This window comes from Protomyctophum bolini, assembly GCF_963924005.1.
Source record: "Protomyctophum bolini genome assembly, chromosome: 7".
Classification (NCBI taxonomy): domain Eukaryota; kingdom Metazoa; phylum Chordata; class Actinopteri; order Myctophiformes; family Myctophidae; genus Protomyctophum; species Protomyctophum bolini.
The window spans coordinates 26,013,855-26,029,853 of NC_137868.1; the positions used below are offsets into that span (position 1 = coordinate 26,013,855).

Sequence of the window (15,999 nt, forward strand, 5' to 3'; positions counted from 1 at the left end):
GGACCAAAGAGACGAGCGAGACGAGGTCGCTGTGTTTGTACTGGCGGCCCTTCCTTTCCCAGCAGAAGCCTGCATCGTGACATATCAACCCACATACAGAAGGACAGGCATGGGGGAGAGGGGGTGTCATTTCAATATCGGTCACCTCAGAGAAGAGAAAGAAAAAAAAACTAAATTAAAAACATTTTACAGGACTTGTGTTGTCTGAATTGTCATGTTTTAAGAACCACCACCTAATGCTTTATATGTTGTCAATTTAGTAAATTACAGAGACTGACTGAAAGGCTGTTTTTATTTGGCAAGAAAAAAAGCTTTGTAAGAAACACATGGTAAGTTTACACATTGTGCTACAGCAAGACCCTAGAAGTCTAGATAGACTAATGGCACTTTGGTGCTTTTTGTGCAATGCAGCTTTCATGCTCACATTCTCAAAACGTAATACATTTTAGAAATGGCTTGATATACTTGGTTGCGGATTTAAAAGAGACAATCTACAAGCTCACAGCGTGACATGTGAGCTTGTAGCGCAGCTAGAGACATTGAAGCACAATGAGTTTAAGCGTGCCTCAACGTCGGACCACAAGCAAAATCTTTCCCATACTTTTCGCAGTTATAAGACGGAGAAACAACAAAGAAACAAATAAAGAAATAACAAAGAAAACATTTGCCTTACAATACAGACTCACTGACAATTTGTTCTTGAGACTAAAGCTATGATGGAAGTTCACATGAAGATTTCATACACATAATTGACTCTTGCCCTTCCAGTGATCAATCTGAAACACTTGCAGTGGTTAAATAGCTGGCCCTGTTTAACCAACATAACATGATTTTGTTTTGTTTCCTCTGCCCATTATTTCTTGCAGTCTCAACAGAAAGGCACAAACACATGCGGAAAAGCCCAAGCAACCACAAACCAAACTAGTGTCTTTAAATAGGAACCATAATGAACCATTTACTACTACGTATAACAGTATCCATATAGCACATCCTTACAGGAACATCATCCACAGAAGTATTTTCCAGCTCTTAAATAAGTTTATGGAAAAGTCTTTAAATCATTTGGAAAACTGTATGATTCATGGCATGATAAAAATAGTTTTGGGGTCTCACTGTGAGTCTTTCATTAGTAGAGGGTGGGGTTGGAGGTATAGCCTGTTACGGTAATCTTCTTAATTTACTGTATGCTCAATCATACAATGGTGTCGTGACTCATGACCCAAAACAAACATCTCGTTGCTATTTTCTGCACGCAGCACCGTCATACAACAACGAATAAAATGTGGCTTTAGACTCCGCCAACTGATTGGTCAGTCAATCAGGAGTAATCAGAGAGAGACCCAGTCCCCAGTCGTATCATGGCTTGACTGCGGATCAGATGAGGGTTCTTCTGGAGGTGGTGGCGCTGTCAGTTGTTTCATCCGGAAATCCAGTCCGGCTCTGCGATGCTTCTGGGCCATGTTGCCCCCTGCGAAGCCCAGGGCCCCTCCTCCAAGAGCAGCAGCTACGCCTGCGGCTTTGAAGCCCACCAGAAGGCCTATGGGACCACCTAGCACACAGCCCAACACTGCCCCCGCCACTGGTAATACCGCTAACCTGTAGCCCACCGCCTACAGAGGCAGAGAGGAAGGGAGAGAGAGGGACAATGAAGGGGGATTCAAATTATTTCATTTGTGGAAATTACATTTAAGAACCTGGAACAGGAAGGGGGAAAAAAGAACTCAATTAAATTGAAACATACACCGGTGGAACCGTTGAGCCCTTTGAGGCTTCAGGACGGTGTGAGATAGTGTTTAGATGTGTCCATCCTTTCATGATTACACTTTTACACAGGGCAAACGCACACACCTAGACCTACACCCATAAATATAAACTCCATACCTGCGTCAAAGCCTAACGTGTTCATTATCTCAATTTAAGAAAAATCAGACAGATGTGGCCTGTGTGTTACTGCCGCTGTTATCATCAGAGAGGAAGATGTTCTTTAAGGCTGATGGCAATTAATGAGTGACTTCCCTGACCATGCTTGCTCACCCCCCCCCCCCCCCCCCCCCCCCCCCCCCCCACACACCCCCCACACACACACAACCTTAATTAACACTTCACTTTTAAATTAATATGGTTCAAAGCCAGCATCCCTTATCCCCACCCCCATGGTAGTTAAGGGAATTTTAATTTCATCAGAGTTGAGTTGAAAGGCTTAATCTGGGTACAGGTTATAGGGGGATGTGGGGCTGTGTGTGTGTGTGTGTGTGTGTGTGTGTGTGTGTGTGTGTGTGTTTCTAATACCATTTGACCTGATGACCGATAGCAGGCTTTTAAACACACACTGAGGCACCTTACATGCGTCTCATCTTCACTATCCACCCGCAGACCTCCGTCTCACAGGCAGCATGATCACCATATTCTGTTTAAGGTTTTAATTAACACCCTACAACACACTAGTACAGACCTCCGTCTCACAGGCAGCATGATCAACATATTCTGTTTAAGGTTTTAATTAACACCCTACAACACACTAGACCTCCGTCTCACAGGCAGCATGATCAACATATTCTGTTTAAGGTTGTAATTAACACCCTACAACACACTAGTACAGCGTCACACAAAAGCATCAAAAGTTGAAGATCTGTAGATTTTTTGCCATTTCTTATTTTGAATTCTGAAAAGTAACAGTTTTGTACATAATTATGAGGTTTCCACCCAACAGAGACAATGTTATTATGACTAAAGAAATGTAATACTTTTGTAATTTTAGCAGTCTGTGGGTCTGCATGTTCTCATTGCTACTGTATGTGTTTCTGTTTTTTGCTTTTCACCCCGTTTTCTCTAGCCTGTTAAACAGTATCAGCCAATTGCAGAATTCACATTATTTTCATTCAGCAGATCAATGAAATGTGATTTCTGCAACCAGGGATGGTTTACCAGACTACTTTTTCTCACCAATTTAGTCGTCATGCCAATTGATTCCACCCCACACACGTATGTGTTGTCACTGCCGGCCGGACGAAGAGCCTTCATTCTAGTCCTCCCGCCCAACACTTCCCTGCTCACAGGTGCCGTCCTAACCCGTAGGAATGCATACAGTGACAAATATCACCCTCGACGAAGCCGGATGCAACCATGAACCCACAACCTCAGCGGTGGTGGGAAAGCACCTTACCACTGCTCCATCTGAGGGTCCCCTCACCTCTGTGTTGAGGATAGGCGTCTAAATCACTCGTTGTCATCTCTTTTCAATTAAATACTAAACAGTTCAATGAGGAAAAATGATGTACAGATAAATGCTTCAACATCATACGGTACACATTTGAACCCATAACATGAAGAGGTATTGAGTTGAGTTGCAGTTATACAGAATAAAATAGCATATTGAGCTGTCTGTGGGAGACCAAATGTTGCTCCTTAAAAGCTATTAAACAGTCCTTCAGTGTTCTATTCGATACCACACACACACACACACACACACACACACACACACACACACACACACACACACACACACACACACACACACACACACACACACACACACACACACACACACACACACACACACACACACACACACACACACACACACACCTCTTTCCCTTCATTCCTCTCTATACCTCTCTCTCTCCTCTCTCTATTTCCTTAATTGCAGCTTTCCTCCGCATCCGAGCGGATCGATAGCGACAAACGCTGTAGAATGGCTGGGAGGCAAAGTGCCATCGATCATCCCATCTCCCAAACCCCCCCCCCCCCCCCCCCACACACACACACACACAATGATGGTCAGGAACACACACACGTACACACCTTCCCAAGGCTTCTTGTCCCCTCCTCCACGTTGGCAGCTGCTGCGTTGACGTTGTCCTCAATGCTGTCAATCTTTTCCTGCTGGGACTGATAGACAGGAGTTATACACTGGAGACCGCAAGCATGCATGCACACACGCGCGCACACACGTGCACGCACGTGCACACACACACACACACACACAAACACACACACACGGACCCAATTGCATGCATGCAAAATCACACGCAAATAGTGTGGAAAACACCTGCTGTGTGTGTGTGCGTGCGTGCGTGCGTTAGCTGTGGGTAGAATCGAGGGGGATTATATTGGGGTGGGGGGTCGGGAGGCTGAGAGTTATTGTCTGGGGCTCATGAAATATTCAGAGTGGCAGCTGTGTGTGTGTGTGTGTGTGTGTGTGTGTGTGTGTGTGTGTGTGTGTGTGTGTGTGTGTGTGTGTGTGCGTGCGTGCAGGTGCGTGCGTGCGTGCGTGCAGGTGCGAGCTGGACAGGCACAACCAGACAGCAACTAGGGCATGCTCTCTCTTTCTCCTTTCATCCCTCTCTCCCTTTTTTTGTCACATCCTCGCCTCCTCTGTCCTTCCATCAGCTCACAATGAACCCAGCTGCCATTCACTCCATTAGATACAGCCGAGCAGTGATTCTCAAACTTCTTCATTTCAAGAACCCCCAGATTGATCGCTGTCGGGTGGAAACCTTGTATGTCCGAACCTACATTCCAATGGTCCAATGTAATTGTTTAGTTACAATCTTTTGTTAATACTTTTTATTGGTTCAATATCCTACTATAAATGCACCACGTCTCTGTGTGTGTACGTCTGTAATCCACGTAACTCGAGAACCGTTCGCCACACCGACTTCAAATTTGACACACTCGTTCCACACCACCACAGGGAGTGCAGTGCTCTGTGTCGAGTACCGGTAGGTCAGATACACGGTTGTTCAGCACCATAAAAAAAATAACAATTGGTACCCCAATCTACACTGACAAATCCTGCTAAATCTCAGTGGTACATACCCATATGGGTCCATTTGGTTCCTAACGATAAATCATTTACCAGGGGACTCCACACAGATAACCAGCGCTGTAGATATGACTGTTTTACAGCCTGTTTACTTTCCTCTACAAACCGTCGCGGTGCTTCTTTATATAATACACAGTAACAGTCCTTGGTGTTCATTTAACCCCCGGCAGTGTAGAAATGAACCCAAACAGGGTCAATTTCTACACTCCCGAAAGTCAACAATAAGGACTTTGTTGGAGGAAGAAGTGCCTCCTTTCATTCTGCTGTCTCCCCATGATACACGCGGCGTGTTTGCGTTGATGTGTGGATCCCTTAAGGATGCGTCTGGCCCCAGAGACAATAGAACATCTCCATGCCTGCTCTGCCTCACTCAACCTGTGTCTCTCTCTCCTCCCTGCGGATAGAGTGATAATCTGAGCCGTCTGTTCTCCACCTGCCTCGCCGTATGCCTCCTTTCCATGTGTCTCCCCACATGGACTCCCCTCTCCCTCGCTTCACCCCTTGTTCCTTCCTCTCTCCGAACAGTTCATCTGAGGGCTGAGGGGGCCCAACAGCCGTCACCCACTGAGCTGAGCACCTCCCCAAACACACGCGCATGCGCGCGCGCACACACACACGCACGCACGCACGCACGCACGCACACACGCACACACGCACACACGCACACACGCACACACACACACACACACACACACACACACACACACACACACACACACACACACACACACACACACACACACACACACACACACACACACACACAAGATAGATCTTCCTGGAAGCCTTAAGGCCCTGACACACTGAAAGCATCATTGACGTGAGTGTCACTGATGCGGGTCAAATTAGGCCACTTGTTCACAGTGGAAGCATCAAATTGTCTCTATGTATTTGGCAGCCAAACGCACACTGGGACTGTTGTATTGTATGTTACATACCTCAGTCATTCCTTTGGCCTGGAGTTACGCTAATAACTCTTGTCAAGCACCGTGCAGCGGTACGTAGTACAGTATGTACACAGCACCAGTGAACTGAACCTCTCTTTCAATGAGTCCACGTTAGTGGGGTCACTTTCATCTCGTCTCTGAAGCCTGAGTGATAAGGTGTTGGTGGATGTGACGCATGGCGCTCCCAACACTAAATAAACAGTGAATGAGGCTCATAATGTAAAGGCTCATTAAAATACAAGTATGCCTACACACAGTTCAATGGTTATTTGTTTTGGAGGGATCATATAACGTTTGACAGTTCACACCACAGAAAGGTAGACCAAAAATCTTGAATGACTTATTTGCTGCCGGATCATGTAAGTTGGCTTCATCCTCACAGCAGTGGTTCCCAAACCTTTTATGTGCCAGGGCCTTTAGATACATTGACATGCACTCGCCCATGCATAGAGGTGAGCTGATGTAGTTCCATTTAGTAATGCATGGAGCTCTGAGATGTAACCACACAGTGACATACTCACATGGACCAGCACGGAGAACTCTGTCACCAGACTACTCAGCCCCTTCAGGTCCTAAGACACAGGTGGTAGTACATTTAGAGTTGTTTATAGGTTGTAATAAGTTCACGTTAGTTCCAAGTATAAAGTTTGATTTTCAATACACAATTGAAAAGATTCTCACTACATGCTACAGTACATTACACATACACACAGCAGTGTGCTTTTTCTGTGTTTTTTTCTTACTTTTTCATTATCTATTATTGGATGGTTAGCCTGATTGGATGTGCTTCCTTCACTTTCATAACACACATAATGAAACTGTGTCATGAAAACTGAAAGGTGTCATTCCAAAATAAGACTTCCACCATAAGTCAAATGTACATAGACTGACATGTACAAACACATTACTGTACCTTTTAAGGGATAGTAGGTTATTTAAGTCGATGGTTGACAAAGATTTGTCAACAATTTTACAGCACGGTCCACATTTCATTATTGAATGATGATCCTAATTCCTAAATACATAGTGTTTTGTATATAAAGTCCTCGGAGTTGCATTACACATCTTCTCAATACAGTAAAACAAAAGTGACCAAGTGTTTTCAGTGTTTCAATTATGTATCACAGCCAACCGGGAACCACTGTTTTAGAATAAACAGTAACGTCCAGACAAACCCACCTCCTCCAGGCTGTCCCAGGACTCTGCGGCGCTCTGATCAGGAGGGATCTCTGGGAGGCGGAGCTGCATTTGACAGACAGAAGCCGGCTCCCCGCCCACACCCGTGTCACCGTGGCAGCTGCTTGACAGACATCCGGAGGACTGAGAGGTGGGCGGCCGCGGCGGCAGGCCTGGCTGAGGGACGGGGCAGCTAGAGTGCAACAGCAGAAAGTCTTGCACAGCGGCTGAGGCCCGATCTCTGATGGGCTTAACGAGGTTCTGCAGGGCAGGAGCGTCTTGGGCACGGACACGCACACACAGCTTCTCCATCTCCCTCATGTTGGCCCTCAGCTGCTGCAGGGACACCGAGAGCAGGTTCAAGTTAGGACCCCAAATAGCCATTCTCTCCTTAGCCATTATTGTATCGATTACCGAATAATCGAGAAGCACGTTTTTTTGTAATAGAATTCATTTAAATATATATAAATAATCGATTAACCACTAAAGCGTTATTTTACACATCATCACACAGCAGTGTCGTTGAAAAATAGTGAAAATAGCAGAGCTTGCAGATCATCTATTTTCACTATACTATATAAACAAAAATGTGATTATTTTATGAAGTTAACGATTATCGAGTGTTATTTGTTTTCCTTTTTTTACAAGCCATTCAATAATTTGTTCCATTAACTGTTGCAGTCACTAGTTGTAGTCATTCAGTGATATCAAGCAGCAGAACACTGGGCTGGGTGGTCCTCATCCTGCCGTGCCCTGGGGGTGACAGGAGGATTACATCCCTGCCACCAGCCTGCAGGCTGAGGCTCAGGAGGTCAATGCACCACCAGTAACACAGCCCACAAACCTGGCTAATTACACAACATGAATAAACATACACACATGTTCATCAGCAGTTGACTTTTTTCCTCTCTCTGGGTCTGTCTCTTCCTCACTAACAAGTATAATAATACACGCACACACGCACGCACGCACACTAGTAGATTAATACAAAGGAGATTGATGCAAATTGACCATTATCACAGATTACTCAAAATATAGGGGACAAAACTAAACCATACATTACAGTGAAGTGCAGGCAGGCATTTGCGGCGACCTCAGTGTGTGATAGATACAGTATCTATCGCTCTCTGGGGATTCTCAGGACTATCGGGGGTACACATCATCTATCAGCAGACTGCTGTCTGCATGTCTGGTCGTAAGTGTACAACTACAAGCAAGCATGGCACGACGTGCACAGATATTATAGAGATGATATACTTTTATATACTTAGGTTGTAGATCGGCTATTTTCCGAATACGTGGTTATGTATAAATTAGTATACATTCACTTTTATACACAGGAATACAAACAACCAACATCAGCCAAACACTGGTAGAACATCTGCAAACCACCGTAGCATTACTTACATTCAATTTTGTCAAATTGTCAAATTCCAAAAATCTAGACTACCGATAAACTAGTGTAGAATGTTATGTGAATTTTGTGGAAGTACCAGCCAATGTGAACGGTGATTGAATTTCACGGAGAGCAGAGGGTTGAATGAAATTGAAAGGTTGAAAATAGATAAGGGAAGCGAAATATTCGTCAGAGCAAAGGAGCTCACTTCCTGCGAAAACACACGCACGCACGTGGTGCACATACACATACGGCAGACTAACCCCCTGTGCTAGATTAACACCATGACCAGACATAGGAAAGCACTCCGCCTGTCCCTGGGGTGTAAGGGGTAATGGTGAGAGGACAGGTGTGTTTGTGTGTGTGTGTGTGTGTGTGTGTGTGTGTGTGTGTGTGTGTGTGTGTGTGTGTGTGTGTGTGTGTGTGTGTGTGTGTGTGTGTGTGTGTGTGTGTGCGTGCGTGGGTGGGTGTTTGTGTGTTTGGGGTTCTTCAGAGACATACTGTTTCCAGAGTGGAGTATCCCCTGATACACCCCATCACGTGAAAATACATAAACAAGCATGCACACACTTACACACAAGGTTGAAAGATCCAGATCGCTGGATGTGGATTTACCCTGAAATTGCTGTGCTAATATAGTCCCCCCCCCCCCCCACAATCTGTATGGTACAGTATGTTAATACAATATCAAGCTAATACAATATAACTTATACAATTGGAGTAGTTGCATTTTGTCTCCCTGCTCTTCCATTGAGACATTTAGATTGTGTCAAAGCCAGGTCATGTCTCACCTAGACACAGGATCTGACAACATTTTTGACCTGATGGTCAAGATTCAATGTACTGTATCACCTGCACAAGCAGGCAGGCTCTATTAGCTCAATGGTAAACATTTCAGCACTTGCACAGGAAAACGGGTTCAAATCCGGGGTAGAAGAAGAAAGTTGCTTTAAGTAGCTTTAACCGTGTGTAACGGACCCCGGAATGAAATGGACGAAAGGCTTTCATTTTGAAAGGCTATGTGGGCAAACAGGAAGCTTGCTCACTCACCAGAGTCATACTGACTGATAAAGACAGCCCAGCATCAGTCAGGGAGAAAATGTTTGATCCTCATGTGCTCCAAACCATGATCATTGAAAGCTAAGCCTAACCTCACCAACAGGATGAAATGGAACTGCCAGATTTTAATTATTGATAAATTGGTTTTAGTGACTTTCCTGGAGAATGACATGGTCGAGTCACATCATGATATTGGGACACCTGGTAACAAGTTAGCACCTAGCGGGAGAGGGAACAAGGTGAATGTCAATTTTTATGGTTATTGGTTTGTGTCATATTGTTGTGGGATTTTGTTTAGTTGGTATTTTGCTCATGTGGTATTATGGTTTGATATGTACCTTTTATTGGTTTGTTTATATGGTATTAGGTTTGATATGCACCTTTTTATTGGTTATTTGTAAACGTATTTGTTTATATGAATGCCTCATATTATTGGATGTGTCTGCCTGTGTTGATTATATGTTTGTGTCTTGTTTTTAGTTTTCACATTGATCTATTAAAGAAACTTCACATCATCAGTCGGCCTTCAACCTCTTTATCCAGCCTGGTTCGCTACAGTGAAAACCTGACCCAACATGGCCCCCACCCCCCCTGCAAGACATTCTACACTGCCTCACAGTCTCAGATTCTGAGATCTGTACATCAGAACTCGGCCTACTTCACTCCATCAGCCTGCTTCACAGTGGTTAGTGGTCTGATGGTTGATCATTTCAACACAAACACAACAACAGCAAATACATAATTGAATATTACACACAACTTCAGAAATAAAATAAAGGTTCATACAGAGGAATGTGAACTGGACATTGTCATGCTCTGTTGGAAAATGGTTTCAAGTGCTTGTGGGTTTTTGAGGTTTATGCAAAGGTGTAATGCCTTTCATGAAAGGTGCATTCAGTGTTTGATACGGTACAGAGGTTTTCTGGGAACTGCCCATAGATCCGAAGTCCCGTTAGTCCGAACATGCACTGCTCCCGTGCTTGCGGTTAGGTTTAGGTTAGGGTTAGAGATAGGGATAGTAATTTCGGAACAATGAACCTTCATGACATGTTACCGGTTTTCTTTGGTTCACCTTTTATTTGTGGTCATTTTTGTGTTACATTTTCAAAATGCCAGAAATAAGTGTTGAGGTACATGGGTCTGACCAAGAACTTGACAAACAAATGGAAAATGTTGACAAGGAAATTCAGGACTTGAAAGATGCCTTCCAAAGGGAAAAGGAACCAGAGGAAAAATTAAAGGAAGCCATCCATGATAAAGAACAAACGCTAGCAGATCTCAAAGAAAGATGGACGGATTTACAAGACAAACTTCAGGACGAAACCACAAGCCCTCAACGCAGCAACCGTAAACAAGTTCCAACAGGAAAAATGCTTGTGTATCAAAAGGCATGTCAACGCCATTCTCTGGCACTTACAGACAAGACCCAAGGGCTATGAATGGAGTGTGTCCCCAACATGCATGACTTTTCGTGTGGGAGGAAAACTGTGTGGGAGGAAACTCACGTCAACACATAAACCACACAGAAACGCAGGTTCAAACCCAATACCTTCTTGCTGCGAGGCAACATTACTAACCACTGAGCCACCGTCATACCCTTCATCCACCGTCTTCAGATGGATTTATACTTAGATGCGCACAGTCCGTACTCCGTACACCACGCAAAATAACATAATTATCAACTTATCAAGCCTTCTATGGTTCAGATGTAGCCCTGGTCGTATATAAACTATAAAAGGAATGCCCCAAATTATTTTAATGCTTTTCTGAAAATTTCACAAAATCAGGTTTGCAGGGCACCTCAGTCTCTCACCTGGAGAGCACATACCATTAAAAAGTTCGCCCAAAAAAAGATTTCTATCAAAGACACACGTCTTCACGTGGTGTGTCTTTGATAGAAAAAAGATTCTTGAATTCATGGAGTTTATTTTTATTTTTGTCGCATTCCTAAGCCAATAATTTGATGACCAGCAGAGGAGACTCAAAGAGTCGCCTTTGAGTCTTCTACTGAGCAGCCAAATTATTAGCTAAATTATTAGCAAATTATTATTAGCTCAGGGATGTGACAAAACAAAATAAATCTCCATGTATTCAAGGTTTCATGGGTGTGTAATTTATAAAGAATATGAAAGAATATTTTTGGGGTAGTACATTAGGGCTCAGTCCTTGAACAGCAAACCCGGGTTTAAATGTGGCCTTTCTTGCATGTTTTATTTTGTGTGGCTTTTGAAATGACGTCATATGGCAGCATTTCTAACTAGAACATGATATACCTGCACAGTTCGGGTGGCATTGATGTGCTCTTGATGAAGACGATCCCATTGTTGGCACGTCTGGAACTGCAAGAATGATGAATACATGATCAGTTATAGATCTGAATGTGATTCTGTGTGTGTGTGTGTGTGTGTGTGTGTGTGTGTGTGTGTGTGTGAGAGAGAGAGAGAAACCCATGTGTGTTAGGCCACAGTTACCTTCAATATGTTATTGTGATGTTTCTGCAGTCTTTCTAGATCTGTGGGTAGTGCCACTTTAATGAACTTGTGGATTGGCGCCTCGAGGCGCCTCAGTGTCAACGTGTTGCCTTCCTCTGCCATGATGATGAACTGATTGCCGGCCAGTCCTGGGTCTAGGTCACACAATGCCCTGTCTCACTGGACTGGCTCCATCTTCACCCCTATACACTGTGAAAAGTGTGTCATTATAGTCAAAGATCATTGTATAGAGCGTCGCAGTCCCGCCCCCTCGAGAGACCCGGAAAAGAAATCCCTGTTCATTTTCCTCAGACTTTTCAGAAAGTATTTATTTAAAGACGTTTACGCCGCGGACAAAGTCAACTCTTGGTCATCAGCACCACATGCCAGTTAGTCGGACGGTGCCCGAGTTATGTCCGGGACAGGCATATACACAGATTTGTGGGTTTGTGAATGTATTGCCACCATAGGTCGCATTTACTATGAAAACTTGCATTTCCTGTCAGCCCAGTCAGTCAGTCCATCACCCGACGCCTGCATATATGGTCACGCATCATGACATCACGTCTAGTCAGTAGTCACCCACGTCTCCATATATGGTCACGCATCGTGACATCACGTCTCCATATATGGTCACGCATCGTGACATCACGTCTCCATATATGGTCACGTATCGTGACATCACGTCTCCATATATGGTCACGCATCGTGACATCACGTCCATGGCCTATATAATCATGCATATGTCCGTCTGACATCAGCAAACCCTCTTCACTCCCTGGCCATGGCCATGAACCCTGGCCATACCTGTTTTCATTGTGCATTTTTTGGTCAAACTTACTGGTAGATAAATAGATGTATTTATTTTATTATTAATGTCTTTCGGCAATAGTACTAATTTCTTTACAATGCATTTGTAAAGAAATAAGGTTGTGAGACTGGGCAGCAATCTCACAACCCAAATGGGAGCCCTTGTTTATAGTCAAGTCTTATCAGTCAAGGTAAACTAAATGACCATCAAATTAATTTAATGTTTGTATTCTTTTTGGCATCCCTGACCCTGACAAAGTGGTGTCAGTGTCATAGTCAATAGCTCAGTGTGGCAGAGGTGGATCTGATAATAAGTCCCCAAATTCACCAAAACACAATAACACATTTATTATATTATAATAAATGTGTTATTGTGTTTTGGTGAATTTGGGGACTTTTTTGTGATTGAAAATTGTATTCACAGTTTGTAGAATGTGTACAGTAGTTCAACCAGAACTTGTATTTACATCAGGGTCCTGCATTTTCAATTCATCCGAACATTTAAAGACGTACAATGAAAAAGGAAGTCATATAATGATTAAATAAAATAAAATAATTAATGAACAGTGCAGGAGTCCTGAGGATCGAGGTGTAGTATTCAGAATATCTTTTATACTATAGTGGTCAGGACATGTACAACAAGTTACAACAACCGTAGTCGTTACTAACTAGTCAATATGGCGTAGTACACACATGCAATTTCTTACCGATAAATTCGGAGGACGATTAGTCACCGAAAATTGCAGAGATCAAACCTGTCATGGCGTTGTCCTTTCTGTTTCGATTTTAGATTAGGTTTCGGTATATATTTATTTATGGTCTAAATTCAAGTTCTCTGTATCTCTCGCTCTCTCCTTTGTTTGTAAACAACTTAATCTCTTCCTAGTGCACGCAGGAATTGTTTCCGATACAAACCACGGTCAGAACATTTCCGTTCCTCATGATTCGTTCCCAATCCCATCACAGCACGGGCCACGTGTTTCAGGGGCCACCACAGTCTGGTAATTTGGCTGCCAGAAATATGTTTCTGTCATTATTTTTGTTTCATTTCACATTATATTGGGGAAAGGTAATTTGGAATTACGTCACATCCGGTGCCATGTCCTTATTTGGTGTTGAACCTTAGAGTATATATACTCTAAGTGTTGAACCAGCGATGGCTCACAACTCTAAGCTCACAACATTGTTTGTCAAGCCTCCGTGTAGACGGAAGGACGTGAATTGTTTGAGAGAAGCGTGTCATTAACCAAGGTTTGTTTGTTGTTTCTGAACCAATGTTTTACGTTCTTTGTCAACATTTAAGGTGTATGTTTGATTTGTATATGAGTTTAATTGATGCGATTTGTTTTTGTTACAGTTTGACGTTTGTTGTTGTTCATATGGGTTTCCTGTCATTCCATTCCCTTCATTCCCCTTATGCAGCCAGTGAGGTAAATCCATGTGTTCATCATGTATGCATTATATTGTCATGTTCGTTATGTTTATGTGCATAAGTTTGTTTATGTACTAATCGTTGTTTATTCATTGTGTGTTCATCAGTTTTGACGTTGGTCTATTGAGAGTGAGGGCTCAATAAAATCATCAGTAAACAGAAACGACTGACTCGTTCATGGAGAGAGTGACAGGTAAGTTTAGCTAAAATTGCATCTCTTTATTAAAGTTTGTCTGAGCAATTGAATATGCGTGGCAAGGAGATGATGGCCGGGTTTGATTTGATTTTCCTTTTTAGTAAGGCCATTTTATCAGGTATTTGATCAATCTGGGAACTAAATTGTTACCAAGAAAATTCTTCACCAATGTGTTTCTAAAGGTGTCTAACATGTACTAAAAGTTTGAAATTCAACTCCCGGGGGAAATTGAGTTATTAGCTAAAAGTCCAAATTTCATCATTCTTTCAGTAGCATGTGAAATATTATGAAACTAGGGGGTTTTCATGATTCTGAATCCATTCCAAGCATTAGTTTTGCACAAAAAACACTTGGGAGGAAAACGGCCATAGCCGTAATCACAAACGTGATGAGGTCAGCACATTTGAGTGTATATGGCCTAATTTAGCCCAAGTAGTGTTTTTTCTTGGTAAACTGTCAGTTTGATTTTCATCTTTTAGCTGTTATGGTTTGCACTATTGACATTTGACAGCATGAATACACATCATCGACCCAGTCGGGAAAATAAAATTGATTGATTATTAATAATATATAGCGGGAGAAAAAGACAACTTTATTAGAAAAAATTGATTGATTGAAATATTTATTAACAGTTTGCAGAATTACAGTACATTTCAAGCACAAACTCAATACAAAGACTGTTAACCATGTGAGTGGGCGATCCAATTAATCATTAGGCCTATACTAGAGGGTCCACCACCTTGTTCAATTCATCAAAACATTTAGAGACGTACAAATAGACACTTCTATATAGTAAAAGAACAGAACAGGAATTCATCATAAAGGAGGTAAAAATGGAAACGAAACAATAACATAACCCCTTTTACAGTGAGGGGGAAAAGGGGTTGGGGGGGATTCAGATTTTACGGGGCCCTGCAGTTTCGAATTGCAGCCGTCCGTAGTGTGCCCTTTGAGAGCGAGGAGCCTGATTATCATGTGCCTTGACATGACATGAGCGTCCGTGTCATGTTTGTGTATATGCAGGAGTGTGCGAGAGAGAGCATGACAGCCTGTGAGAGGGTTATCTCATAGTCCAATAAACAGGCTGTACACTTAAAATCATGGATTCACAAGATCTGGCATTTATTGATTGCCCATATTTATCCCAAATTGAATGGTCATGTGATATGCATATGAACAGCAAAGACACATATGAAAGCAAATACGACCTGTTACATCACGAATCAGATTCGATCATATCAGTCCGTTGATCGGGGCGCCCCTCGAAGCACAGGCCAGAGGTTGGTCTGTCCTGGAGAATTCTGACGTGTCTCTCCTTTTTCCAGACACTATATAGGAATCTTTCTTGTCACTCAGTGACCTTGCTTGGGCACAGCTCGGCTGCACACTCTTAAAGTAATGGTAACTGCTTAAAGGGTCTACTTTCCCCCATCACAGACGAGACTGAATGTAGAGCAGTACAGTGCATAAAATGCATGAAAAGCTTTATTATTATAAAATAAATGTATTGCCCAAAACAGGGAGGCCAGTATTAAAATGATGAATGTATGGTTGCAGAAGTGTCCAAGTGTCGATCTAAAATCTGATCATTAACCTGCAAAAACATTCAGAGATGGAGGAAGTATTCAATAAAATACCTGAATGTTGTTGGCCCCTGCAAATTCACGCCACTAGGGTGGCCTGGTCC

The 15,999-nt window shown here is 43.0% G+C and overlaps 1 protein-coding gene across 2 annotated transcripts; it reads right to left on the minus strand.

The window, feature by feature from the left end:
* Nucleotides 1-280: 280 nt before the first annotated feature.
* On the minus strand, nucleotides 281-13,555 carry stx17 (syntaxin 17). 2 transcript variants are annotated; one of them, XM_080767468.1, is made up of 7 exons: nucleotides 13,392-13,555; nucleotides 11,875-12,084; nucleotides 11,677-11,742; nucleotides 6,952-7,284; nucleotides 6,294-6,344; nucleotides 3,802-3,888; nucleotides 281-1,610 (listed from the first exon to the last, which is right to left on the minus strand). In XM_080767468.1, the coding sequence occupies exons 2-7, from the start codon at nucleotides 11,995-11,997 to the stop codon at nucleotides 1,329-1,331; spliced, it is 942 nt and encodes a 313-aa protein (XP_080623594.1). In that variant the 5' UTR covers nucleotides 11,998-12,084; nucleotides 13,392-13,555; the 3' UTR covers nucleotides 281-1,328. The 2 variants fall into 2 exon arrangements, with proteins under 2 accessions (XP_080623594.1, XP_080623595.1); XM_080767469.1 differs by having other exon boundaries at nucleotides 13,440-13,543.
* Nucleotides 13,556-15,999: the final 2,444 nt, after the last annotated feature.